At 57.3% G+C, this 24,286-nt stretch overlaps 1 protein-coding gene across 3 annotated transcripts in view; it reads right to left on the bottom strand.

Annotated features, from left to right (window-relative positions):
- The window catches only part of Gpsm1 (G protein signaling modulator 1), a 26,160-nt gene extending 1,874 nt beyond the window's left edge, over positions 1–24,286 (bottom strand). Inside the window, exons 1-13 of one of the 3 annotated variants that reach the window (XM_059260328.1) lie at positions 24,180–24,286; positions 16,595–16,816; positions 15,373–15,508; positions 14,989–15,131; positions 14,475–14,598; positions 14,108–14,223; positions 13,433–13,588; positions 12,453–12,561; positions 11,371–11,494; positions 6,292–6,362; positions 5,421–5,600; positions 1,628–1,784; positions 994–1,202 (exon numbers count right to left, since the gene is read on the bottom strand). In XM_059260328.1, coding sequence (XP_059116311.1) covers positions 994–1,202; positions 1,628–1,784; positions 5,421–5,600; positions 6,292–6,362; positions 11,371–11,494; positions 12,453–12,561; positions 13,433–13,588; positions 14,108–14,223; positions 14,475–14,598; positions 14,989–15,131; positions 15,373–15,508; positions 16,595–16,816; positions 24,180–24,247 — 1,815 coding nt within the window. In that variant the 5' untranslated portion in view covers positions 24,248–24,286. Of the gene's footprint in view, positions 1–993; positions 1,203–1,627; positions 1,785–5,420; positions 5,601–6,291; positions 6,363–9,132; positions 9,278–11,370; positions 11,495–12,452; positions 12,562–13,432; positions 13,589–14,107; positions 14,224–14,474; positions 14,599–14,984; positions 15,132–15,372; positions 15,509–16,594; positions 16,817–24,179 lie in introns of those variants that run through there. The other 2 variants (XM_059260330.1, XM_059260329.1) reach the window with 2 other exon arrangements.

Genomic DNA, 24,286 nt, shown 5'->3' with positions numbered 1-24,286 from the left:
CAGCCCCCAACCCGCCAAGGGTCTCCTTTGGCTCAATCAGCTGGCACCACAGGCCCTGTCTGTCGTGATGTGGAGGCTGGGGGGCCTGAAAGGTGTTGGCTTTTCTTCAGGGCCTGGAGCAGAATGGACTGGAACCGGTGCAGCTGATGGCCCAAGTATTGGAGTGGGCGGGGCTTCTCAGGAGGAGCTGACTTAGAGGAGGCTGTCTGGACGTTGCTGTGGTTCTGTCTCCTCTGTGAGAATGAACATTGATCTGGAAACTTAGCCTGATGCAGAGGCGGAGTGCCGGCCCTGGTCATTCCTGGGTCTGACCAAGCCCCACCACGTACATGCTCTAGTTGGAAGGCAGCTGGTCTGCAGAGTGAACCTACCACCCACCCTCTGTGCAGCCAGGCCTTGGGTAGGTGGCTCAGTTCAGCAGCACCCCAGCCTCAGCCCCATCCCATATAATGAGGCCCATCCATGGGGAGCCCTACCCTGGTCTGTCTTCATAGGCCTAGGCATGAAGATCTTACCTGTCGGCCCCATGGTGTGTGGCCTTTTTCAGAGCCATTCCTGCCCCTATTCCTCCAGCCAGCTGCTGATACCCCAGCCCTCCCTCCCTCCCAACTCCAGGGTGCCACCTGACCCTCAGTTTCCTCCGCCCAGATGTGGAAGCTGGAGTGAACATCCCTGGATTTGGGGACCTGGCAAACCCAGGCTGAACTCCAGCACCAAAGTGTGCTGAGGCTGATCTCGGGAGGTACTTGACCCCTTGGCAGAAGGAGGGCTTCAGGCCTGGGCATCTGTAGATGGTCCCTGACTCTGGCTGTGTCATCCTCATCCACCAGCTTGTTTCTGTGTCTTCCCCTGGCATCCCTCAGGCCAGGCCAGACACAGAGAGACCACAGCTTGCTGTGGGCATGCTAGGTGTCTACACTGCAGCTGGTAAAGGACCACCAGAAGGCTGGCCTGGAAGAGGCCCCACCCCTTGTCTCCTGAGTGCAGGCCCACCTGGTACTTGATAAGCATGTTGAAAAACTCATCCCCTGGCTCCTGAGGGTCCCCGTCGCCTCGGAGGTGCCCCACATTGTTGAGGGTGATGCGTAGCCCAGGCAGGCTGCCCACACTAGCCCTCTGGTCATCCAGCCGGCGGCTCTGAGAGCTGGCAATGAGGTCAAAGAACTCCTCAGTCTGTGGTGAAGCTGTCACGGAGGGCTGAGCTGCAAGGGACAGGCAGAAGGTGAAGCCTGGAGAGGGGCCCACTGGGAGTACGGGCTTCTTGAACTGGCCCAGCTCTCTCCACGGGAATATGGCCCCAGTAAGTCTCCCGTGCCTGGGGCTGCTCCTAACCATCCTGCCCCTGCCCTGCCTCCCACCTCTGCCTCCTAGGACTTCAGGAGCTGACAGGAGAAAGCTTTGGCCTCCCACACGCTCAAAGGCTGGGATGCATAGACGCTGCGTGTTCTTCGGGGTGGGGTAATTACATACTTCCCAGGATGTAGCTTCAGGGACAAGTGTGGAGGGAGCTCTGGGTGGTGGGGGCACTTTGCAGCTGGCCTATCCCGCCCCTCTGGACTGGCTCGATGGGGGCTCATAGGATTAGTGCTGGATCTGGCTGGTGGGCCCGCCTAGGCTCTGTACTCACCTGCCCTCTCCTCCAGGGTTGGGGCAGCTGTGGCCTCGGCGGCCCCTGCCTGGCCTTCCTCCAGGGGGCAGCGCTGGTCATCCATGCGACTGCTCTGGAACTTACTCAGCAGGTCAAAGAAGCACTCCTCGTCAGAAGATGGGGCTCTGGGAATACCCTGGGTGAGGAGGGAGGCCCCAATTCAGCCCTCAGCGTCCCAGCGTCCCAGGACTGCCCACCCTTGGCAGGACTGCCAGTGTGTGAGTGAAGACACTAACACCCCTAGGTCCTCTGTGTGCTGGCTGAGGGGAGTGAAGGGAAAGGGCTGGACCCCTTCAAGGGTTGAGGGTGGCAGTTCAGCTGCCTACTGCCGAGAGTTCCTTCCTGAAGAGGACGAACTTTCTGGAGTCTGTGCCGCGCTCTGGATCCCTGGGCTGATTGGATGGCAGGATCTGTCCTTCAGTGTGTGGGTAGCTAAGGGGGGGTCTAGTCTAACGCCTAGGTCAGGGATGACTGTCCTGAGTCCAGATAAGTCATGGGGGTGGGGGAGGCTACTTCCAAAGGGAGGGTCTGGGTCTGTGAATCCTGAGCATCAGGTGACTGGAGCAGGTTGTGCCATCCCAGACTCAGTTTTCACATCCTTGGAGGGAAGGAGTATAACTCTGGCCTCCTCTGCAGGCTGGGTCTCGGAAGCCTGGCCTGGCTGGGGTCCTGGCCTGGCAATGGATAGGATGGGGTCCGGAACCACCTGCTGCAGAAGCTGGAACCCGCCCCTAGCCCACCAAAGTCCACACAAAGAGCGAGGAAGCAGTGACTGGGAAGGTCTGGTTCTGCACAGCTGTGGCCTTCTGAATGCAGGAAGATTTCCACCAGAAGGCACTTCCCATGCCTGGGATTGCCCTGCACACAGAGGCACAGGCACAGAGAGGTTGCATGGCCTACCCAAGGTCACACAGAGGTAAGAACAGCACTGAGATCGGAACACAAGCAGACCCGGTAGACAACCCCAGCTTAGGACTGAACTCGGGACTCTGAAGGCAATGCGGACCCAGTCACGGGAGCTACGGACAGGGCAGTCACATGGCAAAGAAGAGAGAGACCCTACTGGATCTGAGTCGCCAGGCTGACCTTGCTCTCCTTCAGGCTCTGTCCTTCTGTGACCTAAATGAGCTCTGCAGGCTGACAACTGTCAGAGCCAGGAGAAAAACCAGAGCCAGAAGAAAAGGGAGCGCTAACATGCACAGCCCAGCCAGAGGCCACTGAGCACTTGGGCGGAGCCTGCACTCGAGGCCAGCTGCACAGGTACATCTGGAGGACTGGACGTCTGCAGGGTCCAAGCTGCACTATAGAAAGGGTCTGCTTAGCAACCCCCGCCACACACACACACAGCCCCTGAAGGATCTGTTCTGAGACCTTCTTGCCCTCACTCCTGAGCTGTCAAGATATGGTAGAACCATATCCAGGCTGGAGACTCGGGACTTGGACTCCCTATGCTTACTGCCCTGCCCCTCCCCATCATACCCCTCAGGAGCATGATCCCATGTCTGAGAGGGTCTTGTGAGGACTGTGAAGGGCCTCCCTGTCCCCTGTCCCTTGCCCACAGCCTAAGTCTCTAGCTCTTTCCCAAAGGTCTGACTTCCTCATGAGGTCTGACTGCAATCTGTACTGCTTTAGTTTAAGCCCAGGTCCTAGAGAAGTGTACAGACCTGGCCCAGCCCACCCCTACCCTGGCTGACTGAAGTCCCTGCATGCCCAAGGACCCACACTCACACAGGATCACAGGCTCCCTCCAGCAGCAGCAATCAGGAGTTGTGTGGGCGCCAGGCCACGTGCAACCCAGGCAGGATGCCAAGGTGCCAGGCACAGCCGCTGTCACCTGCCCGAAGTGCCAAGTGTCTCCCCACTGCCGCTGCTGGGACCCACAGTGTTCGCCGGATGCTTAAATAGGAGCTAGGGAGAGGCTGGGCTCTCTCAGTACCCGCCCTCACTGCTGCAGCTCACGAGTGCTTGAACACACACACACACACACACACACACACACACACACACACACACCAGGGAGAAGAAGGCTGGGCTCTCCCAGTACCCACCCTCACGGCTGCACCTCACGAGTATGTAAAGTCTCTCTCTCTCTCTCTCAACAATGAGCTGGCTTCCCCCCAGCTCAACAGAGCACGCCCCTTGAGGCCTGTGGGTGGGCATGCTAAAGGCTGTGGGGGTGGACAGCTTATTTGAAAGCCCTTTCCCACCCAACCCCTTGGCCCCTGGGCTTCCTTCCAAAGTTAAATCTGGGCCCCTGGGAGAAGCAGTCTCTCTCCCTCAGCTTTGCTCCTGAGGCCACCCCAGGTGGACTCTCACTCTGGCCTGGGCAGGCCTTGACGTTGGCAGGGTGGCCCTCACCTCCACCACAACCTTCCTCTAAGCCCATGGATAAAGGACTGTGTGTTCCCTTCATAGCTTCCCAAAGCCTCCCTGTAATAGGAATAAAGTGGGCTGGAGTGGGGCTGAAGGCAGCCGCCCCGGCAGGAAGGGTGGGCTCCAGGCACTAAGAATAACCAAGGCCCCTACGCAGCACAGGCCGCCTGAGCCTGTGGCAGGGTGAGGGTGTTGTATGCTACTTCCTAGAGCCTCAGGACCCGAGGGCCCTGCACAAAGACTTCTAAGCCTAAATTCAGACTCTGTCTCTGGACCCCTACCAGCTCCCAGTGCCTGGAGATACTGCCCAGGCACAGTGGGCACCTATTGGCCCTGGCAGGCCCCACCCTCCACCCACTGGCCACCAGTCTCGTAACTGGCCATTGAGCTACCCATTTTACCATTTCTGTGTGCTGCCAGGGACATTGAGTGCTCCCAGGTCTGAGCATCCAGGCTGTGCTGTGGGTTCCTGCCGGGCCATACCAACCCCCAACCAGGTCTCCAGTCTAGCTTTGATCAGGATGCTAAGCCCAGGTGGACTAGGTGGCACCTCCCAGCCCAGACCTTGTTGGAACACTGGGCAGATGCTAGCTCCCTGCTGTCCCTTCCACATCTGGCTCTACAGTTGTGCACTAGCCACCCAGCACGCCCCTCCACATGATGCCACTCCCCAAGACCAGGCATGTGCCCCCTCTCACACTGAACTGCCCCCAGCACTAAGGTCTTTTCCTTGGGACCTGCCCCATGGGCAAGCTTGGGGCCTTCCCACCCATCTCCAGCCACCCCTCACATCCCTCAGCTCAGGGCCACCACTCTGCAACTCAGGAGACTCCCCAGAGGCCTCTTAAACCCTGAGACACATTGAGGAGTTGCAGGCGGTACCATTTCTTAGGCTCAAGACAGAGGACCCCCAAACTGGAGCCCCTGCCTGGGATCCCCGAGTTCGGGTCTGTGCCCAGGCACTCTGGAGCCTCTAAGGTGACTGCTGAGGTGCAGAAGGCATCCCTGGAGAGGGCTGTTCCACCCAGCTTCTTCAGCTTGTACAGCCAGGTCTCCAGGGTGCCAGCAAGGCAAAGACGGGGCCTGTGACACAGAGGGAGGCCACCTGCGGACTGGTGACAAGGGTGGACACTGAGGCCCAGAAAGAGACAGAGCCTGTCTGCAGGAGGACGACCTGGAGTGCCCATGAGGGCTCCTGGAGGTGCAGTTATGAGCTCTGTACCCCACAGAGTCCCTGGACCACACAAGGCCAGGTGGAGGGCCCAGCAGCTTACAGCTCTGCCTCCCTGAGTAAAAGTTCAGCCTTGAGCCCCCGCCCGGCTACCAGGCTGGATGGGCAGAGAGAGGGAAGGGAGGGCTCAGTGTTCACAGCTGTCCCCTCGACTCAGGAGGCACCTACCGTACGAGGCACCTGTACCCTTACATCAGCGCTGTCCAGTGGAGAGTGGCTACCCTCTCGGGGTCGCCTCTCAGTGGCATCTGCCCCTTCCTGGTACTTCCTGCTCCTCACGGGGAGGGGGAGCAAGTCCCTGCCTGGCCCCCTCCAGTCCCCTGTGTGGTGGGTGTCTCCATTTTGCTCCTGGAGAGGGAAAGGCGGGTTGGACATGAGCCAGGGCAGTTTGAAACCAAAGTCCCCTCTCAGCAGCTGGCCCAGCCGCCCACCTTTATGGACGCACACAGTAGGTACTCAGTCTCTGAAGAACGGAACAGGAAGTAGAGCGGGCACAGAACTGGAGGAATGCCGACTTCCTTAAATGTCAGCCTTCTAATGCTAGGCAACAGGTGACCATAGGTGTCCCTGGCCTTGAACTCACGTTATGCCCCAAAGGCTATTTACAACTAGAAGATCAGGGAGGACAGGCTACAGTGGACCATACAGTACCCACACTAGCGCCCCCCCCCCAGATTTGGGGTTTGCCAAAACCCAACAGCTTCTCCAACAATAACAGCCGTCCTGCTCCCCCCACCCCCAGAGTCAGTCCCGTGGCAAGGAGCAGACAGGAACCCAGGACATGCCACCCAGGGAAAGCTCATGCCAGAGTGTACAGTCAGAACACCTCAGGGGGGAATGTTGACAAATGGCTCCTGTAGGGCCTCAGGCTGCTGGGGGAGGGACATTTATCTCCCAGGGGACAGGGCCCAAAAAGGGTATTGACAGCTCAGCACACACTGTGCACTGGGCTCATTAACCCAGAGCCCACATGCTGACCATGCCTCCGCTGCCATCTGTTTCTCAGTCCCCCCGCCACCAGCCCTGATCTCCAGCTCACCCGGTCCAGGGGGAGCCGTAGCAGGTCCCAGGTCTCAGCGCTCAGCCTCTGTGTCCTCTTGGGTCTAGCTCCTGGAAGAGACCACAGCCCGTCAGCCCAGTGCTGACCCAGAGCTCTGAGGCCGCTAGCCAAGCAAGGGACCCAGGAGACCAAGGACGCAGCAGTACTGCACCCAGGGGCCAGAGTTCATAAATCCCCTCTTGTGCAGGGAAAATAGAGTGTCTGAGTGTCCACTGAGCCATCTAACTGGGCTGTGGGCACAGACAAGGCAGGCAAGGCTTAAGGACAGATCTGACCCCGAGAAGGGTGCATCAGAGATAGTTTTGGTGCCCCCGCCATGGGATACTGTGCCAAGCCACGCCCTGTGCTTCCTACCGACTTAGCTGGCACTGTTCCTTCCCCCTGGAAGGCAGCCCGTGTATTCCACAGCATCCCCTCCATGAAGCCACACCGAATCTCCCTATCCTACTTCCTGTGCCCACCTGGGGATGGGGCAAGGGGGAACCTCTGGGTCCCTGGGGCTCACTGTGGACCACCCAGGCTGAAGTAGCAGTGACGTGGCTCGGGGCAGTCCTGCTGCAGGGCACTCTGGACACTGAACAACTTGGGGTGGGCACAGCCTGGCAGATGGTTTGAACTAGGCTCTGGGTTCCCACAGGGGACGTGTCACCAGCTCCCAAGTCCACAACCACAGTTGGGTGCAAAGGAGCAACTGCCTGAACTGCCTAGTGCTGCCACCAGCCCCAGGGGTCCCTGACCTTCATTTCTAGGTGGGGTGGGGAGCAACTTCACCCTGGTTCCCAGGCCCCCAGGTCCTTTCCCAGCACAGGAAGTGATGGGGAGGGGACTGGAGAATCGAGCCTGGTTTGGGCAGCTGCCTTGACCTCCTGCAAGGCCCAGGTCCCGGGAGAGCCAGCCAGGCAGACTGTCCACATAGCAGGGCTAGGTCAGCCGAGCCACAAAAGGACAATTCAGATGCAACCAAGACGCGAAGAGACAATACAAGGGGGACACAAGGAAGGGCCAGTATTGGGCCCGGCCCCTGAAGAGGTGGCCTCTGAGAGAGCCCTCCACTGTGATGCTGCACGGGTGGACCCAAGCTGTGGCAGACTATGCAGTCCTCTGAACCACAGCCTGCAGCTGGCTCAGGGAGGGCATCCTTCTTGTGCAGACCGGGTGGGAGGCTCACTGGGCCCAGCTGAATGAATCCTCTGTCCAGAGTCAAAAAGGTCAGGTCTGGCCAGCGTTAATGGCCACGCCTCCTCGGCTGAGCCACCTCCACTGAGGCCTCAGACCCTAACCCCTCCTTCAGCTTCCTGTCCACCTCACCTACAGCACAAGGTCTAGAAACTTCTCCATTATGACTACCCACCCAAGGTGGACAGTCCCTGTCTCGCGAAGGCCCCTGACCTCTACGTCTCAGGGAAAGTCATCCAAACCTGTACGTGTTCCATGTCCCAGCCCTCCCTACAATGGAAAGCAGTCCATCCCCAGTCCATGGGTGGCCGCTACTGGTAGTTTTACCTCCAAAGATCTAGAAACTGGCCCTTTTCTTCCAGGGTGACCCATGACAGTCCCTCACCTTGCCCTTCAGTCCTTTCTCCATGCCAGAACACAGTGAGCCCCTGGCTAGACCTGCTTCCCATCTCCCCACGGCTCCCAACAGCTGCAGACACATCTGCGCAGCAGACTCAATACTCTTGCCATTTGCCTGGCTGTTACTCTTACTAGCGGGCCTGCCTCCCAGATGGGGCACTGAAGCACAGACTATGGTAGACAGAGCCAAGGCTAGAGGCCACGGCCTACGCTGCCCCTCAGACGCCACACCAAGCATAAAGCATATGCTTGACCCAGAAGTGGAGAAGAGCCTCCAGTGCATTTCCCTCAGCGAGCTGCCCTGTGCTCATACCACAATACTGGGCCCAGAGGATGAGAAGGACTGCCGATCACCAAGAGCAGAGGGCTTCTACTATGTCACTGTGTACAAGGGGTGGCCTAGGCCAGAGCCATTGAGCCTGGCAGGGATCAGGGCCAGCTCTTTGCATGCTCATCAGAAGGATACACGAAACTCTGCCTGCACGATCCCCACACCACTGCATTCCGGATGGCATGGACAATATAGCCAAGTATGCTGTAAGGGTCTCAGACAGCTACACAACCCAAGGGACTGGGCAGGGGAAGCAGCTGGCAGGGTAGTACCCCCACTGACTAGGACAGTCTGGGGCTGCTGCTTCGCTGGCTGAGAAGGCACCACCAAGGGCAGGTAAAGGGAGGGGGGTCTATTTTCTTGCACAGGAGTCCCTTGTTTACACTCATCAAGTCAGGAGAGAAAAACTGAGCCTTTTCCTGCCTCGAGCCCACTGGCCACCATCCCACCTACAATGTACACCATGCTCAAAATACACACTGCTCAGCTCAACACACACACACACACCAGTCACTGCCCAAAGCCCAAATGTATGTCTTCCCCCATTGCCCACTCAAACCACTCCACTTCTGCAAGCCCACAATGAGTGCCTTGTCCTACAGTCCCACAGGCCACACCCACACGTAAATACCACACCAGACTGAGTCTAACAACTAAAGGCCACGTCTCCCCTGGCTCTGACTTCCCTCCAGCCCTAGCAGAATGAATTCCCCAGGCCCAGGAGGCCACCTATCCCCAACCCTGCTGGGTCTGTGCCCTTTGGGGTGCCCACCTAGCCCCCTGAACCAGAACCATTGGGTATGCACCTGCCTATCTCCTGGTCAGTTTACAGGAGGCAAGGCCAGCCCTTCTCAAGTGTCTCAGCTGAGTCTAGCTCTCCTCTGGCTTCCTGACCCTGCTCATCCCTTGCTCACCTGAGTGGGGGTCTCCCTCAGGGCCACTAAGACTCTCACAGTGCCGGCCTGCCTTCAACAGCTGCATCCCAGGACTTCAGGGCACCAGATCCCTCTCCCTGATGTCTTCCTTGGAGGATAAACTCTTCCCCAGTGTCCAGGGCCCAGCCGTTGGCCGCAAGTAGCCCTTTGGGGAGGAGACTTCCAGGGGCCCTGGCTGGGAAGGGTCTGGTATGCAGGGCAGAGCAGAGGAGCCAATGTGGGGAGGACAGAGCTGCCTTGTCCCTGGCCATTCACTCGTGACCTGCCCCCCTTTCCCTTAGCTTAGAGGAGGAAGAAAGTCAGGACGAGGAGCTGGCCGCCTCTGTGGGAATCCTTCCAGAAGCCGGCCAGCGCTGCTCAGGGTTCTTGGGCTGTATTAGGAGCTCTATACAGACTATCTACCCTGCGAAAACGGGTATGGACCCACACCATCCCACCCCATTCGCCACTGCATCTCTTGCCACATGGAGTGGCTGAGGGTCCCAGAAGCCTTTGCTCCTCTCCTCTGTCCCCCAGCCTTATTTTCCAGGCCAGGTCATGCTGAAAAATCCCAGGTTTGAGGAACCGGGGCTCTCATGGTAGCAAGTACCCTTGCTTCTGGATGTCCTGAGAGGGAGGCTGGAGTCAGTGGGTGCCCCTGGGAAATCACCCATGAATAGCTGAAATCACCCATGAAATCACTCCCGGCAAACTCAAGGAACATGGGGCAGCTGGCTCCGTGCTGGGGCTTGCCCCCATCAAAGCCCTATGAGCCTCCAGACGCCAACTCAGCATAGCACCCTGCATCCACCCTGCCCTCCTTTGTACGTATTAATGCATTTGCTCTGTGGGGAACATTTTGTCCTTTCATTCACTATGTGTCTGACCTGTGTGGGACAATCATCAGTTTGAATGAGGTCACTGGAGTGGCTTTGCCTGATTAGTACTCCAGGCAGGCACGGACTGGCTCCCTCCAGCCTCCCAGAAGCCCCTCCTACAGAGCAGGGTGATGGACACTCTGGCTGCTTGGGGAGGAGCCATTTCCTGTCTTTTTGCCATCAGCCCTGTGGTGCCACCAGGATCAGGGAGGGAGGGGCTCTAGGTGACCACAGGTCCTCACTGTCTCAAGGACAGTGCAGAACTGACCGCTCTCCCTCTGCCATTGGTGTTCCTGGCTACTGACTATCATTTCCGCCCCACATCTTTCAGTTGCCCCTTGTGATGGTTTGAATGGGAATAGCCCTCATAGCTCATGTTTGTGTGCTTGGTCCCTAGGTAGTGAAACTGTTTAGGAAGGATTAAGAGGCGTGGCCTTGTTGGAGGAGATGTGTCACTTGGAGTGGGCTTTGAGATTTCAAAAGCCCATGCCAGGTGGGTGGTGGTGGTGCACACCTTTAATCCCTGCACTTGGGAGTCAGAAACAGGCAGATCTCTGTGAGTTCAAGGCCAGCCTGGTCTCCACAGCGAGTTCCATGACAACCAATGTCTCACTGAGAAACACTATCTTAAAAAACCAGAGAGAGAGAGAGACAGACAGAGACAGAGACAGAGACAGAGACAGAGAGAGACAGAAAGACAGACATACAGAGAACTTCAAAAGCCCACGCCACGCCCATTTTCTCTCTCTGCCTGCAACCTTTGGGTCAGGTGTGCACCTTAGGTGCCTGCCCATCACCTGCCTGCCTGCCTGCTGTCACACTCCCACCACGATGGACTAAGCCTCTGAAAACATAAGCAAGCTCCCAGTTAGATGATTTTTTTCCATAAGCGTTGCCTTGGTCATGGTGTCTCTTCACAGCAATAGAACAGTAACAACTAAAATACCCCTGAGCCCTGATTTGCCCCAGTGGGGTCCATTTGTGCCCCAGAACTCTGGACACCCTGTCTCTCCCCACAACACAGTGCAACACAGTTCTGTGTCCACCTCTCTCTTCTACCACTGTGAGCTCCCCTGGGCAGTGGGCAGTGGTCTCCGCTGGGCCCAGAACAACGGTGGGGAGAGTGAGTGCTCAGATGAGGTACAGCCTCTTCCTTTACTGAGCAGCTGCTAGTGCCTCCCTTTCTGGCAGACCTACCCTGTGCCCCGAACCAAGGGTCAGTCCTGTTGATCTAATCCTATGTCTTTTCCCCTGAGTTTCTCTCTTGCTGTACCCCTGCCCGGATGCTGCTCTGATGGTACCTCAGGCTGAGCCAGAGACCATGAGGAAGCAGACCCCAGCCCTCAGAACCGGAACTCACCTTGCGCCTCATAGCCAGCCAGATCTGGCTTCTCTGCCGCTGCTGGGCTAGTCAGCCGGCCCAGTGCCAGCTGCAGCTGGGCAATATTCATGCGGGCTGTGAGCTCTCCGTTTCGGTCTCCGATCTGAAGCAAGCAGGGGTGAGTAGATGGGCAGGTGAGGCCTGGGACTGTGCTCTCTTAGTGTTGGAGGTAGGGCTCCAGCACACCATCTTTGGCCTGCTGGACAGCCTGAGCTGACCTCAGAACTTTGGATTTCTTAGAGAGCCAGTCCCCATTATCAGAAGTTGATTCTGAGGGTCCATCCTAGATGTTCTGGATGGCCTCTAGTCCACCCCAGAAGTGCTCAGGGTCTTGGGAGACATCCTATGATTTGTCAGCTTGTCCTTGTCCTGGACTATACCTGTCTCAACCCTAGGGGCCCCACCAGCCTCAGGCTGCACCAGTGGGACCCTCTTGAGTACAAGCCCAACATGAGGAACACAGGGAGCCACAAAGCTCAGAAGTCTCCAGAGACCTCTGCTTGCACTCATCAGGATGTGGGACTGGTCACCCTGTGGAGGGATCTCCAGACAGGCTCTCTTCTGCTCTGGACCATCCTATCTGATAGGACCATCCTATCCCACCTGAACCTGGGCGCCCATGAAGCTCCTTGTGATGCTCTCGGGACTTAAGGCCCACCCTTAGTTAGGGAGGGCAGGTTTCTTGGGATGTCTCTGCACTGTCCACAGTAGGAGGGGACTGAACAAAGAGGAGGGAGACTCGGCTACCTAGGGAGTTCCTGGACACCAGAACCTCTGTCTTCCTGGTCCACCTCCAAGAGGTTACTCCCAGCAGCCCTATAATCCAGCATGGCCCAATTCTATCAGGGGCTGGAGGATGGAATCCACACAGGAGGCACCAGCACTCCAAGGGTGGAAAACAGATCCTTGCTTCCCCACTGACCCACTGACCCCTGTACACACGAGTGGGAATTGTTCTCTCGGGGACCCAGTGTTCAGAAAGGCCAACGGGGGCAGCCCGAGAAGGAGATGACAGACAGCTGAGGCACCCGCAGAGGCCGAGGGGAGTGGACCCGGCTCACCTCCTGGGAGATCTGCAGGTGTTTCTTGGCAAACGTCAGGGCCTGTGCGGGGCTCCCCATGGACACGTAGGCGTTCCCCAGGCTCCAGCACGCCCGGCCCTCTCCCACCCTGTGGAAAGTTAGACAGTCACACCTGCCTCCCAGGACTGCCTGTTACCCCAAGTCCCTGACCCTCTCCCAACCCTGGGACACAAGGTACCAACAACACAGTGAGTCCTCCACCACCGAAGAGGCCCACTGGCCCTGGCCACACCGCTAACTGTTCACCCCCTTTAGGGAGAAGCGCCAACCACCGGCACTTTTATTGTTCCTTGTTGAAAGAATTAACTTGATAAACTTGAGTTTGTGGCCAGCTTACCCTGGGGCCAGTTGTGGCCTCCATACGCCCCTCAGGGCTCAGCCCTTAGGTTCTTTTCCTCAAAGCCTGGCTCGCCCCCTAGTGGCCAGCATGGTAATATCCCCTGCAGCTTGCTCTACACTGGCTCACCCAGGCCCAAGTGAGCCATGAATCGTTCATTTTATGAGACATTTTAGCTGTTCCCATTGCTGTACGGCTACTATCTCTATCTAGTTGCAGAAAACGTCCATTATCTGCCCCTCCCTGGAGCAGAAAGTCCCAGGGGATAAGGGTAGCTCTTGGAGAATACCCCCTACTATACCTGCCCCTAGGCCTGTGCTCTGAGACCCTGCCTGCTATGGCAGATCTGCATGGAAGGCTATTCCAGAGTTGGAGGCCATGAGATTGATGTTGCCATGGGGAGAGGGATGCAGACCTGAGTGATGGAAAAGCCTTCCTCCACCCCAGGTCCTGCTAAGGGCCTCTTCAAGCCTTGCACCTACCTATTTGCTTCAATTGTTTCCCACTGAGGGAAGGGCTGAGAGCCTTGGTGGGAGGCTGCTCTGACCATGCTGCCGTCAGCAGGGGAGCAGGGACCCATACCCACTGGAGCCAGTCCCGCCAAGGCCTTGCTCCCACACACCTATCAGCCAGCTCTTGGGCAATGCCCAGGTGCCGCAGGTGGTACTCAGCAGCACGCTCGTAGTCCTGCAGCAGCGTGTAGGTGTTGCCCAGGCTGTAGCAGGCCTGCGCTTCCACTGCCTGGTCCCGGAGCTGCCGAGACAGCTGGAGCGTCTTCCTGTGCAGAACGAGAGTCGTCCCTAAGTGGGGGGCAGGGCCCCCTTTCCTCCTCAGGAACACAACTCTTCAGGTGGCCACAGCATTTCATGCACAGCACCAGATGCACGGGCTCCCACTGGCTAAGGAACCGGCAGGCCACTAACCACGCTGAGCTGATGACACTTTACAGGGGATCCAAGACCGAGTGTCCACAGCTCAGAACCATGAGACGAGCATGGAGGCCCCACAACGGGCCCAGTCCTGAAGTTTTAGTTCCACCTAGTGGCCACCACCCTACCTAGGAAGCAGCTGCCTAAGAACTTCAGCACAGGTCGGGGACACCCATGAGCGTCATGCATTGGCCTTTTTCAGGGTCGCCAGGGTCCCCAACTGGCTCTTGAGAATGCTAAGTGATCAGTGCCCGCCTCCCACAACATGGGAGGGGCATCTCTGCAGCCTGGTGTTCAGTGCACCCCAAGACTGCCCTCTGGGATGGGCATTTCTGTGTGGCCCGTCATCCACTGCACCCGGGGCTTACTTGTAGTGTTCGGCAGCCACATCAAAGCGCCCCAAGAAGATGTGGGCATTGCCCAAGTTGCTGTAGGCCCTCCTCTCGGCTGCCTTGTCTCCAAACTCCTTGGCGATGGCCAGGCGCTGCAGACAGACCCAAGCCCAGAGATGATCACCTAGTCCTGAAACCCTAGACACACTGCCAGGGATGCCTCCCTGATAGGGTGCTGATTTGATCGGAGTGTCCAGGGAAGCAGATGGGGACCCCAGGACCAAATACAGTAGGAGCTCGGGGATCAGTGGGGTTCTGCAGCTTCCCTGCTGTTGAGGACAATGAGGTGTCCCTCAGGTTTCCTGTTGTAGCATCCCTGCCCCAGCACCCAGGCCCAGCTCACCTCTTTGTGGAAGGTTGTGGCCTCGTTGAAGTTTCCCAGAAGGTAGTGGGTGTTACCCAGGTTGCCATAGGCCCTGCCCTGGGCCGCCCGATCGCCTAGTTCCTTCACCAGGGACAGGTTCCTCCTAGGGGGACCAAGTCTGTCTGAGCTGTGTCCTCGCCAGCACCAGGAAAGTGGCTTACATCTCCTCCCCCTGAGGCTGGAAAGTAGTAAGTAGTTCTCCCAGGATACAGGGTGGCTCGGAATGGGTTCTTTGGCTCCGATGACATCTGAGCTTCAGGGCTGGAGGTCTGATCAAAACCTACCAGTCCCTGATAAGTATGTGGGAGGGGAAGGGTGGCCATAAAGCATTAGGGCTGGATACATGTGGGGATGTTTTGTGTCTGGGATCCTGCCCAGTCCCTTGCCTGGCACACATTGGCTTAAGAAGTGTCTGTGGAATGCAGGGGCATCCAGACAAGCCCCGGCCCCATCAGTCCTCACCCTGTGGCGCCGGCCCACCCCACTCACTCACTCATAGAACTCAGAGGCCCTGTGGAGTGTCTCACGGACATCAGGTGGCAGGTGCCCAGGGTCCTGTGCCGCATTCCAGGACAGCTGCTTGCCCTTGGCGTGGTACACATTTCCAATGTTGTAGAGTGCTCTCGCCTCCCCAACCTGTGGGCAGCAGTGAGGCATGAGAGCATGCTCTATAGGCCCCCAGGGAACTCATCCCAAGGTGCACTTGCAGGGGCTGGATAGTCCCCTGGCCTGCTGGGTCCCTGAGAAGGGCAAACCCAGTTCTGCCCCTCACCCCTTCTATCCCCTGCCAGGCCCACTGTTCTGTCTGCTAATGTCTGAGGTTAAGAGCCTCGGCAGGAATGGGAAGAGCAGACGATCCAAGGGGCCAACCACCCACCTTGTCCCCCTGCTCCTGGGCAATGTCCAAGTGTCGCTGGCAGCAGACGATGGCCTCATCGAACCGGCCTAGGACCTTGAGTGTGTTGCCCAGGTTCCCACTGGCCTTAGCCTCCCCCATGCGGTCGCCGATGGTCCTAGAGGGCAGGAAGGAGTGAGGAGCCGGGTGTGAGTCTAACTGGGCCCTGAGCTGAGCAAGGGCCAAAAGAGCCTTGGAGGAGAAGGTCTGGCAGTGGAGAGGTAGCTCTTCACACTCACTGGCGAACCCTTGTTCAGACCACTGGCACCAGATCTGGACTGAGTGTTGAGGATGGGATGGGCCGGGGGAGGCTCCCTGGTGAGCAGGGTTACCAGTATTGGCAGGGCTGGGAGGATTCCGCCCCCTATCTAGGAAGTCAGGGTGGCTTTGAGGCCTCAATAAGGAGCTGGGTTGAATGTGGAACAAGGGAAGACCCTGTAGGACATAGTGGGAACCAAGAGTAAGAGGTTGGATAAAACTGGAGACACTGGGGTAGAAACTCAGGAATGGTGGGAAATTTGAGAAGGGTGTGTGTAGGAGGGAGATTATAATCCTTTAAGGAGCCAGCAGTGGCGCACACCTTTAATCCCAGCACTTGGGAGGCAGAGCCAGGCAGATCTCTGAGTTGGAGGCCAGCCTGGTCTACAGAGCGAGATCCAGGACAGGCACCAAAACTATACAGAGAAGCCTTGTCTCGAAAAACCAAATAAATAAATAAATAAAAATAAAAACCTTTAAGGGGTTAGAGTTCACAGGGAGAACAGGAAGCCCCTGGGGACAAGACCACTCCTAACAAAGATGGCAAGGAGTAAGCCTGAACCCAAGACCACAGAAAAGGAACACCTATGGGTGGTAGAGACATGGTCTCAGGGAGCAAGAAGCACAGCAGGCACAGGAGGCCAGACAGAACACATAGACAGACACACACACACACACACACACACACACACACACACACACACACACCACACACACCCCCCACACACACCCCCCCCCACACCCCCCCACACCCCCCCCACACCACACACACACACACACACACACACACACACACCCCTTGACTTGAACACAGACCTCTAAGGGGTCCCCAGATTCCCCTCCCAGCCTGCTGGGCTCTCCAGGCTCTGAGACATCAGCACCTTTCAAACTCCCCAAGGGCAGGGCACCAGGCTCATGCCATCAGGCCACAATTCATCATACTTACCGTGCCAGCAGTAGGTCATGTTTGTGGAACTGCAGGGCCCGGGCATACTCCTTCAGATAGAAGTAGGCATTGCCCAGCTGGCTATAGATGGCACTCAGTGTCTTCAGGTCCTCGGTGCCCACCTGCACAGCAGCCTCAAAGAAGGCCACGCCTGCCTTGAAGTCTCCCGCCTTACACAGTCGCTCACCTTCCAGTGCCAGCTCCAGACAGGAGGCCTCCATCCTGGGTAGAGAAGGGGTATCATGGCCCGTCCCTTGGGACCCTCTGTGGTCACAACAGAGACAGTGTTCTGCAGCAGCTGTTGCCCACATCACAGCCTTGTTCACAGATATGCCTGCTGGGGATTCATGCCTCAGAGCAGAGGCTGGACCCAACAGTGCCACAGCTGTTCAGCTCTCCTTTGCCCCTATCCTTTTTTTTTTTTTTTTTTTTTTTTTAAGACCAGGCTGGCCTCGAACTCACAGATCCACCTGCCTCTGCCTCCTGAGTGCTGGGATTAAAGGCGTGTGCCACTACCGCCCGGCTTCACTTTTCTCTCCACTGTTTGGGTCAGATTCTCTCTATGTGGCCCAGGCCCAAGCAATTCTCTTGCTTCAGCCTTCCCAGAAACTAGAATAAGAGACATGTTGTGTTGTGGGCCCAGTTCTGAATAATTTTTTGTTGTTGTTTTTTCGAGACAGGGTTTCTCTGTGTAACAGTCCTAGCTGTCCTGGAATGTCCTTTATAGACCAGGCTGGCCTGGAACTCACAGAGATCTTCCTGCCTCTGCCTCCCAAGCGCTGGGATTAAAGGTGTGCGCCACCACTGCCAAGCCTGATTGAATAAAGTCAATATCAAGCGCCTTGTCGCCTAAGATGCTGGCTTCTCCTGTGTGTCCTGAGGATCCATCAACAATCCAGAGCGCTGCAGGGAAGCCGTGGAAAATCAAGGACAGAGCGGCTAAGCGTTTGAACCAAAGGTTCTTTGACACAAATCGCAAAGCCACATCCACTGTATTGTGTTATCAAGGAAAGGGGGCAGTTTGAACTTTCCCAGGATAACAGTGCCACATGAATAGATGGTGGAGTCAATGGACCCGAGAAGCTGGCACACACATCTGCATCCCCGGGCTTAGAGTGCTGTAAGTCCTCCCTGTGCCCACACGCCAACACCCCAGGAACCAAGCCATGCCGTCAAGTCCCTTTGGTACCCCAAAGCCCACAGCATTCACAATTCCTTTTCTGTAGTACAGCCACCACTTACAAGGTCCTTGAATTTCCAGAAGTCAACCACTGGCTGCCCTGCCCTTCACTTCTGACATCATAAGATCGGGTACCAGGTGCCTCCACTCTCCCCAGGGAGTGAGAACATGAATTCTCAAGAGACATGCTCCTGCCTCTCAGGCTCCTGGTAACTGCCATCCTGCTCTAGTCTGGGCTTTTCTTGCTGGGGCATCTCTGGCTATCACCCAGTCAATTCACCACACACCCATGCTGTGCCAGCTAGGACCCTGCTTCAGTGTGGGTGCCACCCTCTGGGTCTGTCATAGGAAGGCTTTGGAGTCCTGCCCCTTCTAGACTGTGTGTCCAGACATTTCTTACCAGGGCTGAGGCCCAGGCATGGCATTTGAAGGGGCCTCAGTTTGATGCTATTAAATAGTGACATAATCAGAAAGGGGTATGCAGACTTTACACTTGGCATCAGGGAGATTGGGCTTCTTGCTGGACCCCCACTTCTCTCAGGGGTCAGAGAAAGGCATGTGACCTTAAGACCAGGAAGCCAGGCCCTTGGGCCACCCACCTACCCTGTTATGCCAGGGACTCCCATCCATACCTGCTGGACTCCCTGACGGCCACCTTACCAACCCCTCTGGAAAAGGCCATCAGATGCCACGTTGGCCACAAGAGCCATGGTTACTGTGGCAACCAGCCACAAGACATCTCTCCTGTGGCCAGTGCCAAGTTCTGGCTTCTTTTTTTTTTTTTTTTGGTTTTTCGAGACAGGGTTTCTCTGTGTAGCTTTGCGCCTTTTCCTGGAACTCACTTGGTAGCCCAGGCTGGCCTCAAACTCACAGAGATCCGCCTGGCTCTGCCTCCCGAGTGCTGGGATTAAAGGCGTGCGCCACCACCGCCCGGCACAAGTTCTGGCTTCTTAATTAAGGCCTATCTGTCCCTGCCCCATGGTTCTGAGCAGCCAGATATGGCTCAGTTCTGCTGGCCTTCTAGAGGACTGCACAGGAGTTTCTGTCACTGGGGAGTACTACTGATTAGGGGGAACTGCCATTACACCCTGTCACCCTCCTAGCCCAGCGATTTGGCACCCAGAAAGCAAAGGTTTGGGAGAGGTCTGGGGCAGAAGCCCTGGAGAGCATGCCAGAAGGGGCATCAGAGGGGGAATTAATTTGGGCCATAACACAAAGAGCCCTTCCCCACAAGACACCCCTGAATCATGCCAAACATCCACCTCTGACTCCTGTCACTTGCCCAACTAGCACCTTTTTCTCTGCAGGTTCCTGTCCCTCCCCGACTCTAAGACACTCCCAAATCACGCCTGGACCCACTCAGGCACCCAGCCTTGAAGCCTGGCGCCTGCCTGGTCCCCACCTCTTTCTCTGTAGGTTACGCATCTTCTGCACATACAGCCACAGCTCCAGACCCACAGGCAGCAGCAACGGGCGGGGGCGGGGGGCACCATAGACCACCTTACACACAGCCTTCTCTGCTAAGCTCAGGGCCAGAGGCTGGCCCTCCACGGATGTAGCGTGCATCACAGCTCTGGCCATGGTCCCAGGGGATGTGCCAATCTCAGGCTCCACGGCCCCAAGCTCTTCAACAGCATCTCCCTCTTTCCCCGGGTATGATGTGGATCAAAGGATCAAGGGCAGCTCAGTCTGGATGGATGAGCACTTATGGCAGAGGGGGTGGGGTGGGAAGCCTGAGGTAATCCTCTGCTGCCCTTCTGTCCTCCTTGGGGGCTGGGCAGGGAGCATGGAACCAATCCTTTGGCAAACTTTTATGCAGGTCAGACCCAGGACCCAGGGACTTCAGGAGTATTAAGATTGCACATCGCAGCTGCTGGCCACATTAGCGGTGAGAGGATACGTATAGTGCATGAGAATCCCCCAATCTAGCTCTGCTCCCCACCTGGTGCTGACAGAGGTTGGCAGAAAGTCAGAGTCTCCTGCCTGGAATGCCAGCTACGAGAGCCTGTCCTACAGCTGGGCAAAGCTAGGACTCTGGACAAGGTTGGTACTTGGAGTTTTTGCTCTCTCCAGCCCCTGGTGTTTGCTCTGCCCTGGATCCTGGCCTGGGACATGAAGTCCTCTTCACCCTGCAGGACTCTTCCTGACTGCAGTTACACTCGCCCAACTCTTCAAGGTAAGTTCCAGACTCAGGGTCTCACCAGGGTGTAGGGCCACACAAGGTCTGCAGAGGCTGTTCCAGGGAAGCTGGGATTTTCCTCTAACTTCTAATTTCCCAAACACCTTCTCAGCCCTACCAGGGCAAAGGGAGGGACCCCAAGAATGAAGGGGAGTTACCAACATCCACAGAGGACATTAGCCCACAGGATCAGGGCCCAATCCAGTGCCTGAGGGCAGTGTACTGGTAGCCTCTCACAGGCCTTTCCCTAGACTACGGCCCCATTTTGGCCCCATCCCAGTGATGACAGGACCATTCCTGGAAGCCCTCCAGCCAAGCTACATGCCTTTTGGCTGTGGAAGCCAGAGACGAGAATGAGGGGATCCAGCTGCAGTCACAGGAGACTGGACAGCAGGGGCAGTACTCTCCCCGAGACCACTTTGGGTTCTTAGCAGAGACAGGAACTCCAGAGTGGGCAGAGAAGGCTCCAGGCCCTGGATAACTCAGTCCAGGGCTTCCACTTCTGGAACACCTTGGCCAAGAGTATCAGGGTAAGCCTGGAACTCCCGAGGGGGGCTCTCTTGGGCCTCCCTGCCTCCCCACTGACATGCCTGCTCTGCTTTCAACCCCCTCCTGCCCTCTTGGGGCCAGCCAGTCTGACGTGGCTGAGCAGAGAAGTTCTTGGAACCTCTGCGCTCCCATATCACCTCTGCAGGCCTACAAGGCACTGCTCATCTGTCACTTGTCAAGGTGTTCATATACTCAGGGAGCTGCAGCCATTTGAACAAACAAATGCAGGGTTATCTGAGGCCTCTGAAAGACCTGTCCACTCCAAGGGTCCCTTGAAATCCTACCCTCAAGGCTCCAGATCACAGTTATCTAGGGTTTGGAGCTTAGTGTCTCCCACTGGCCACACCATCCCACCAAAATTTATCATCTGGCTAGACGGACCTATTGCTGAACAGGTAAACAGCAATCCTTCACCCCACCAAAAAGGATGGCGCTGCCTACCCCAACTGACCCACCTCCACACTGAGGTCCTGACCCCAAGCCATGCCACCCATTGAGCCACTTTAAAAGGCTCACAGCCGGGGCTGGAGAGATGGCTCAGAGGTTAAGAGCACTGGCTGTTCTTCCAGAGGCCCTGAGTTCAATTCCCAGCAACCACATGGTGGCTCACAACCATCTACAATGAGATCTGGTGCCCTCTTCTGGCCTGCAGACAGAACACTCACTGTATACTAAATAAATAAATCTTTAAAAAAAAAAAAAAAAAAAAAAAAAAGGCTCACAGCCCTGTGCTGTTCCAGATGTCAAGAACAGTAGATCACAGCAACCAGGAACCAGGCACTGTCTGCCATACCCCAGCCACTGCAGCAGTACCTGACTCCCTAGTGGCCAGCCACGTTCTGCTCATGTCCCTCTGGCCTCCTGATCTCACCTGCCTGTCCCCTTACGACTCCTGGTGTTGTCTGGTACCCACAACCAGCTGGCTCCTTAGCACCCCAGTTCTAGCTACCTGAATTTTTGCCTGCCTCCTTCACTGAAGAGCAGTCACCTGGCACTGGTCCCTGGCCAAAGGCTTGAGAGACCCTTGCTCACAGCTGTCCCAGCTTTCCCATTCAGCATCTCTGAGAAGGAAGTCCCACTGACATTCCCTCAACAGCCAGGGGAAGAAGGAGAGAGAAAGAAGTGGGAAGGCTGGGAGGGAGCATGGCAGGAGCAGGAAACTGCTGTGGGCAGGGGTACCTCAGCTTCAGGAAGGTACCTAAGGATCAGGCTTGCAGGGATGTCTGGGGCTAAGATGGGGACTGGGCCTGTCTGGGACAGTGCCAAGGGAAAATCACAGATAGAGGTGGTAGAGTGGGGGGCCAGCACTGCTCAGCCATGCAGCCACAGAGGCCTTGCCCATGCCGAGGGATGCCATGCCCAGGCACCAGGGGCCTCTACCACAGGTGCAGCTTTTAGAAGGCCACCCCAGTGTGTGCTCCCCCGCCACCCCTCCCTTCCCAGCCTCACTCAGCACTTCGCTCCTTGCCTCCTGGGGCTGCAGGCCAGAAGAGGATTTGCAGGGACTTCCTAGCTACTTGTTCACCTCTCTGGGACCCTCTGCCCCAAGCCCCTGTTCTGGCCCCAGTGTCAGTGGACAGAATTTTCAACAGAGAGCCTCCCCACTTTACCCCCACCCCCCTCCAGTGTCCAGTCCCTCTCTACACTCCACGAGGAGGTGGTAGTTCAGGGACACATTTGTGGCTTTTCTCAATTCCTCAGTCTTATTTTATTTTTTGTTTTTTTGAGACAAGGTTTCTCTGTGTCGTTTTGGTGCCTGTCCTGGATCTCGCTCTGTAGACCAGGCTGGCCTTGAACTCACAGAGATCCGCCTGGCTCTACCTCCCGAGTGCTGGGATTAAAGGCGCGTGCCACCACTGCCTGGCCTCAGTCCCATTTTGTAAGTATCAAACCCTCTCAGTCAGTGAGAGTGGGGATGCTCCTGGGAGGGTGGATGGTGCAGAGAATGTCTCCCAGCAAGACATCCTGTATCAGCCCAGAAAGGCCACAGGAGTTCTTAGATCAGGTGGACCCAGTTCACCTAGGCACCTGTGTACCTGAGTAGCCATGCCAGCATGCAAGCTTCCCTGGACACCCTGGGGTTCATGTGGGGTCAGGACATGCTTGGATCTCTTCCTTCTTAGTTCCAGAGGCCACAGGTTGCTGGGCCTGACGGTAGCGACTTTCCTTCTCTGACCCCTCTCTAATACCTGCTTCAAAATGCTTCCGGTGCTTCCCATCTGCCCAGCCTATCTAAGCCCGAGACTGGCTGTCCAGGCCTGGCTGTGGTCCCTAGGTGGGGACCAAACAGCTCACGGGCCTCCTGGAAGGCCCTGTGGGGAGGCTCTTGGCTGCTCCGCTTAAATCTGGTCCCCGCTCAACCCTCTCAGCTCAGCTTGGGTTTCAGCTTGGAGGGATGCCAGGCTGAGCTCAGGGCCTCAGCCAGTATCCTGAATACTGTCCCTAACCAGCGAGAGCTACCCAGGGCCTGAATTCGGCCCAGTGAATCACCACCAGGGAGAAGTGCGGGCAGCAGACACAGCTTGGAGACCTGTGTTCTCGATATTCTCCCTCCCCGCCCTCCCCTCACACACGAGCGGCCCGATAGATACCTCCTTCTCACAGGTGGCAGGTCCTGAGGTAAATGTGACCCTGCACAACTTCCACTCTCAGGGGACTCTAGGAAGAAGCTGCCAGCAAACCTCTTACCCCTGCACCATAACCAGGAGGCAGAGTACAGGGCTCAGGCTTGATCTTCAACACCACACAATGGGGACACTGTCTCTGAGCTGCAGCAGAGTAGCAGGGGGCGGGGGAAGTTCTCTTCTCACCAGCCACCAAGCCTTCATTTTGATCTTTGGAGGTACTGGGCAGAGCTTGGCTGGCTGATGAGCCACCTCACTTGGGGCAGATTACTTCAGGGTTGGCCCCTAGCAGGATCCGAAGAGGTGGGAATCAGAAGCTCACAGCAGGGAGCTGGGCCTTCTCCTAGGGCTGTGATAGTCTGCAGACCCTGCCCAGCACTCAGGCCCTTCAAGCTCAGCATGAGGCCAGAGTGAACTGGCGGTACCCGGTCCACTTCTGGAACCAGCACCTCGTGGGGGAACACCCTCATCAGGCTGGAGTCACCAGGGAGGCATGCGGCCAGAAGCAGGGCTAGCCTGTCATACCCAGTGGGCGTGGGCACAGAGCACAGACCGCGGGCTCACCTGTGAACCTACCTGGAAGGCAAGCGCCTTTGTAAGGATGCTCACACCCACCTGCCTGGCCCAGGCCCAGGTTCTGCTGGCCTGGGGCTGGGGATAGCTAGTGAGGGCAGGGCCCCATCATGTCAGCCTGGGTCGTGGCCATGTCACCCCTGTACCGGGTCACGGCAGTCTCAGGCTTGAGAGGCGAACTCCTGGCAACGAAGCCTGCCATCCCTGGCTATTCAGGGGCCCACAGAGCTCGGTGGAGGGCTGCCCCCCTCGTAAGCCCCTCAGGCATCCGGACGGGGCTGCAGGTAGAACCCAGCCCCCAGCCCCTCTGCCACGGGGCCGATCTTTGGGCCCCGAGTCCCCACCGCTCCCCGCGCAGAGCTAGGGAGGCGCGTCCGCGGCCACGTTGCGCGCCACCGCTGCAGCCTTTGTTCTGGGCCGGCAGCCTCCTGCCCGCGCCAGCCGCTCGGGTCCCCGTCCCCATCCCGGTCTTCGAACTACCTGGAGTAGAGGCGCCTGGCGGCCGGGCCCGGGAGCTCGTCGGCCGCGGGCGGGGCTGGGCTCGCCATGAGTCGGGGACGCGCCGAGCAGGAGCACCGCCCCGCGCT

Source organism: Peromyscus eremicus, chromosome 4 (assembly GCF_949786415.1).
Source record: "Peromyscus eremicus chromosome 4, PerEre_H2_v1, whole genome shotgun sequence".
NCBI classification, from domain to species: domain Eukaryota; kingdom Metazoa; phylum Chordata; class Mammalia; order Rodentia; family Cricetidae; genus Peromyscus; species Peromyscus eremicus.
This window is presented reverse-complemented; position numbering and strand designations above follow the sequence as displayed.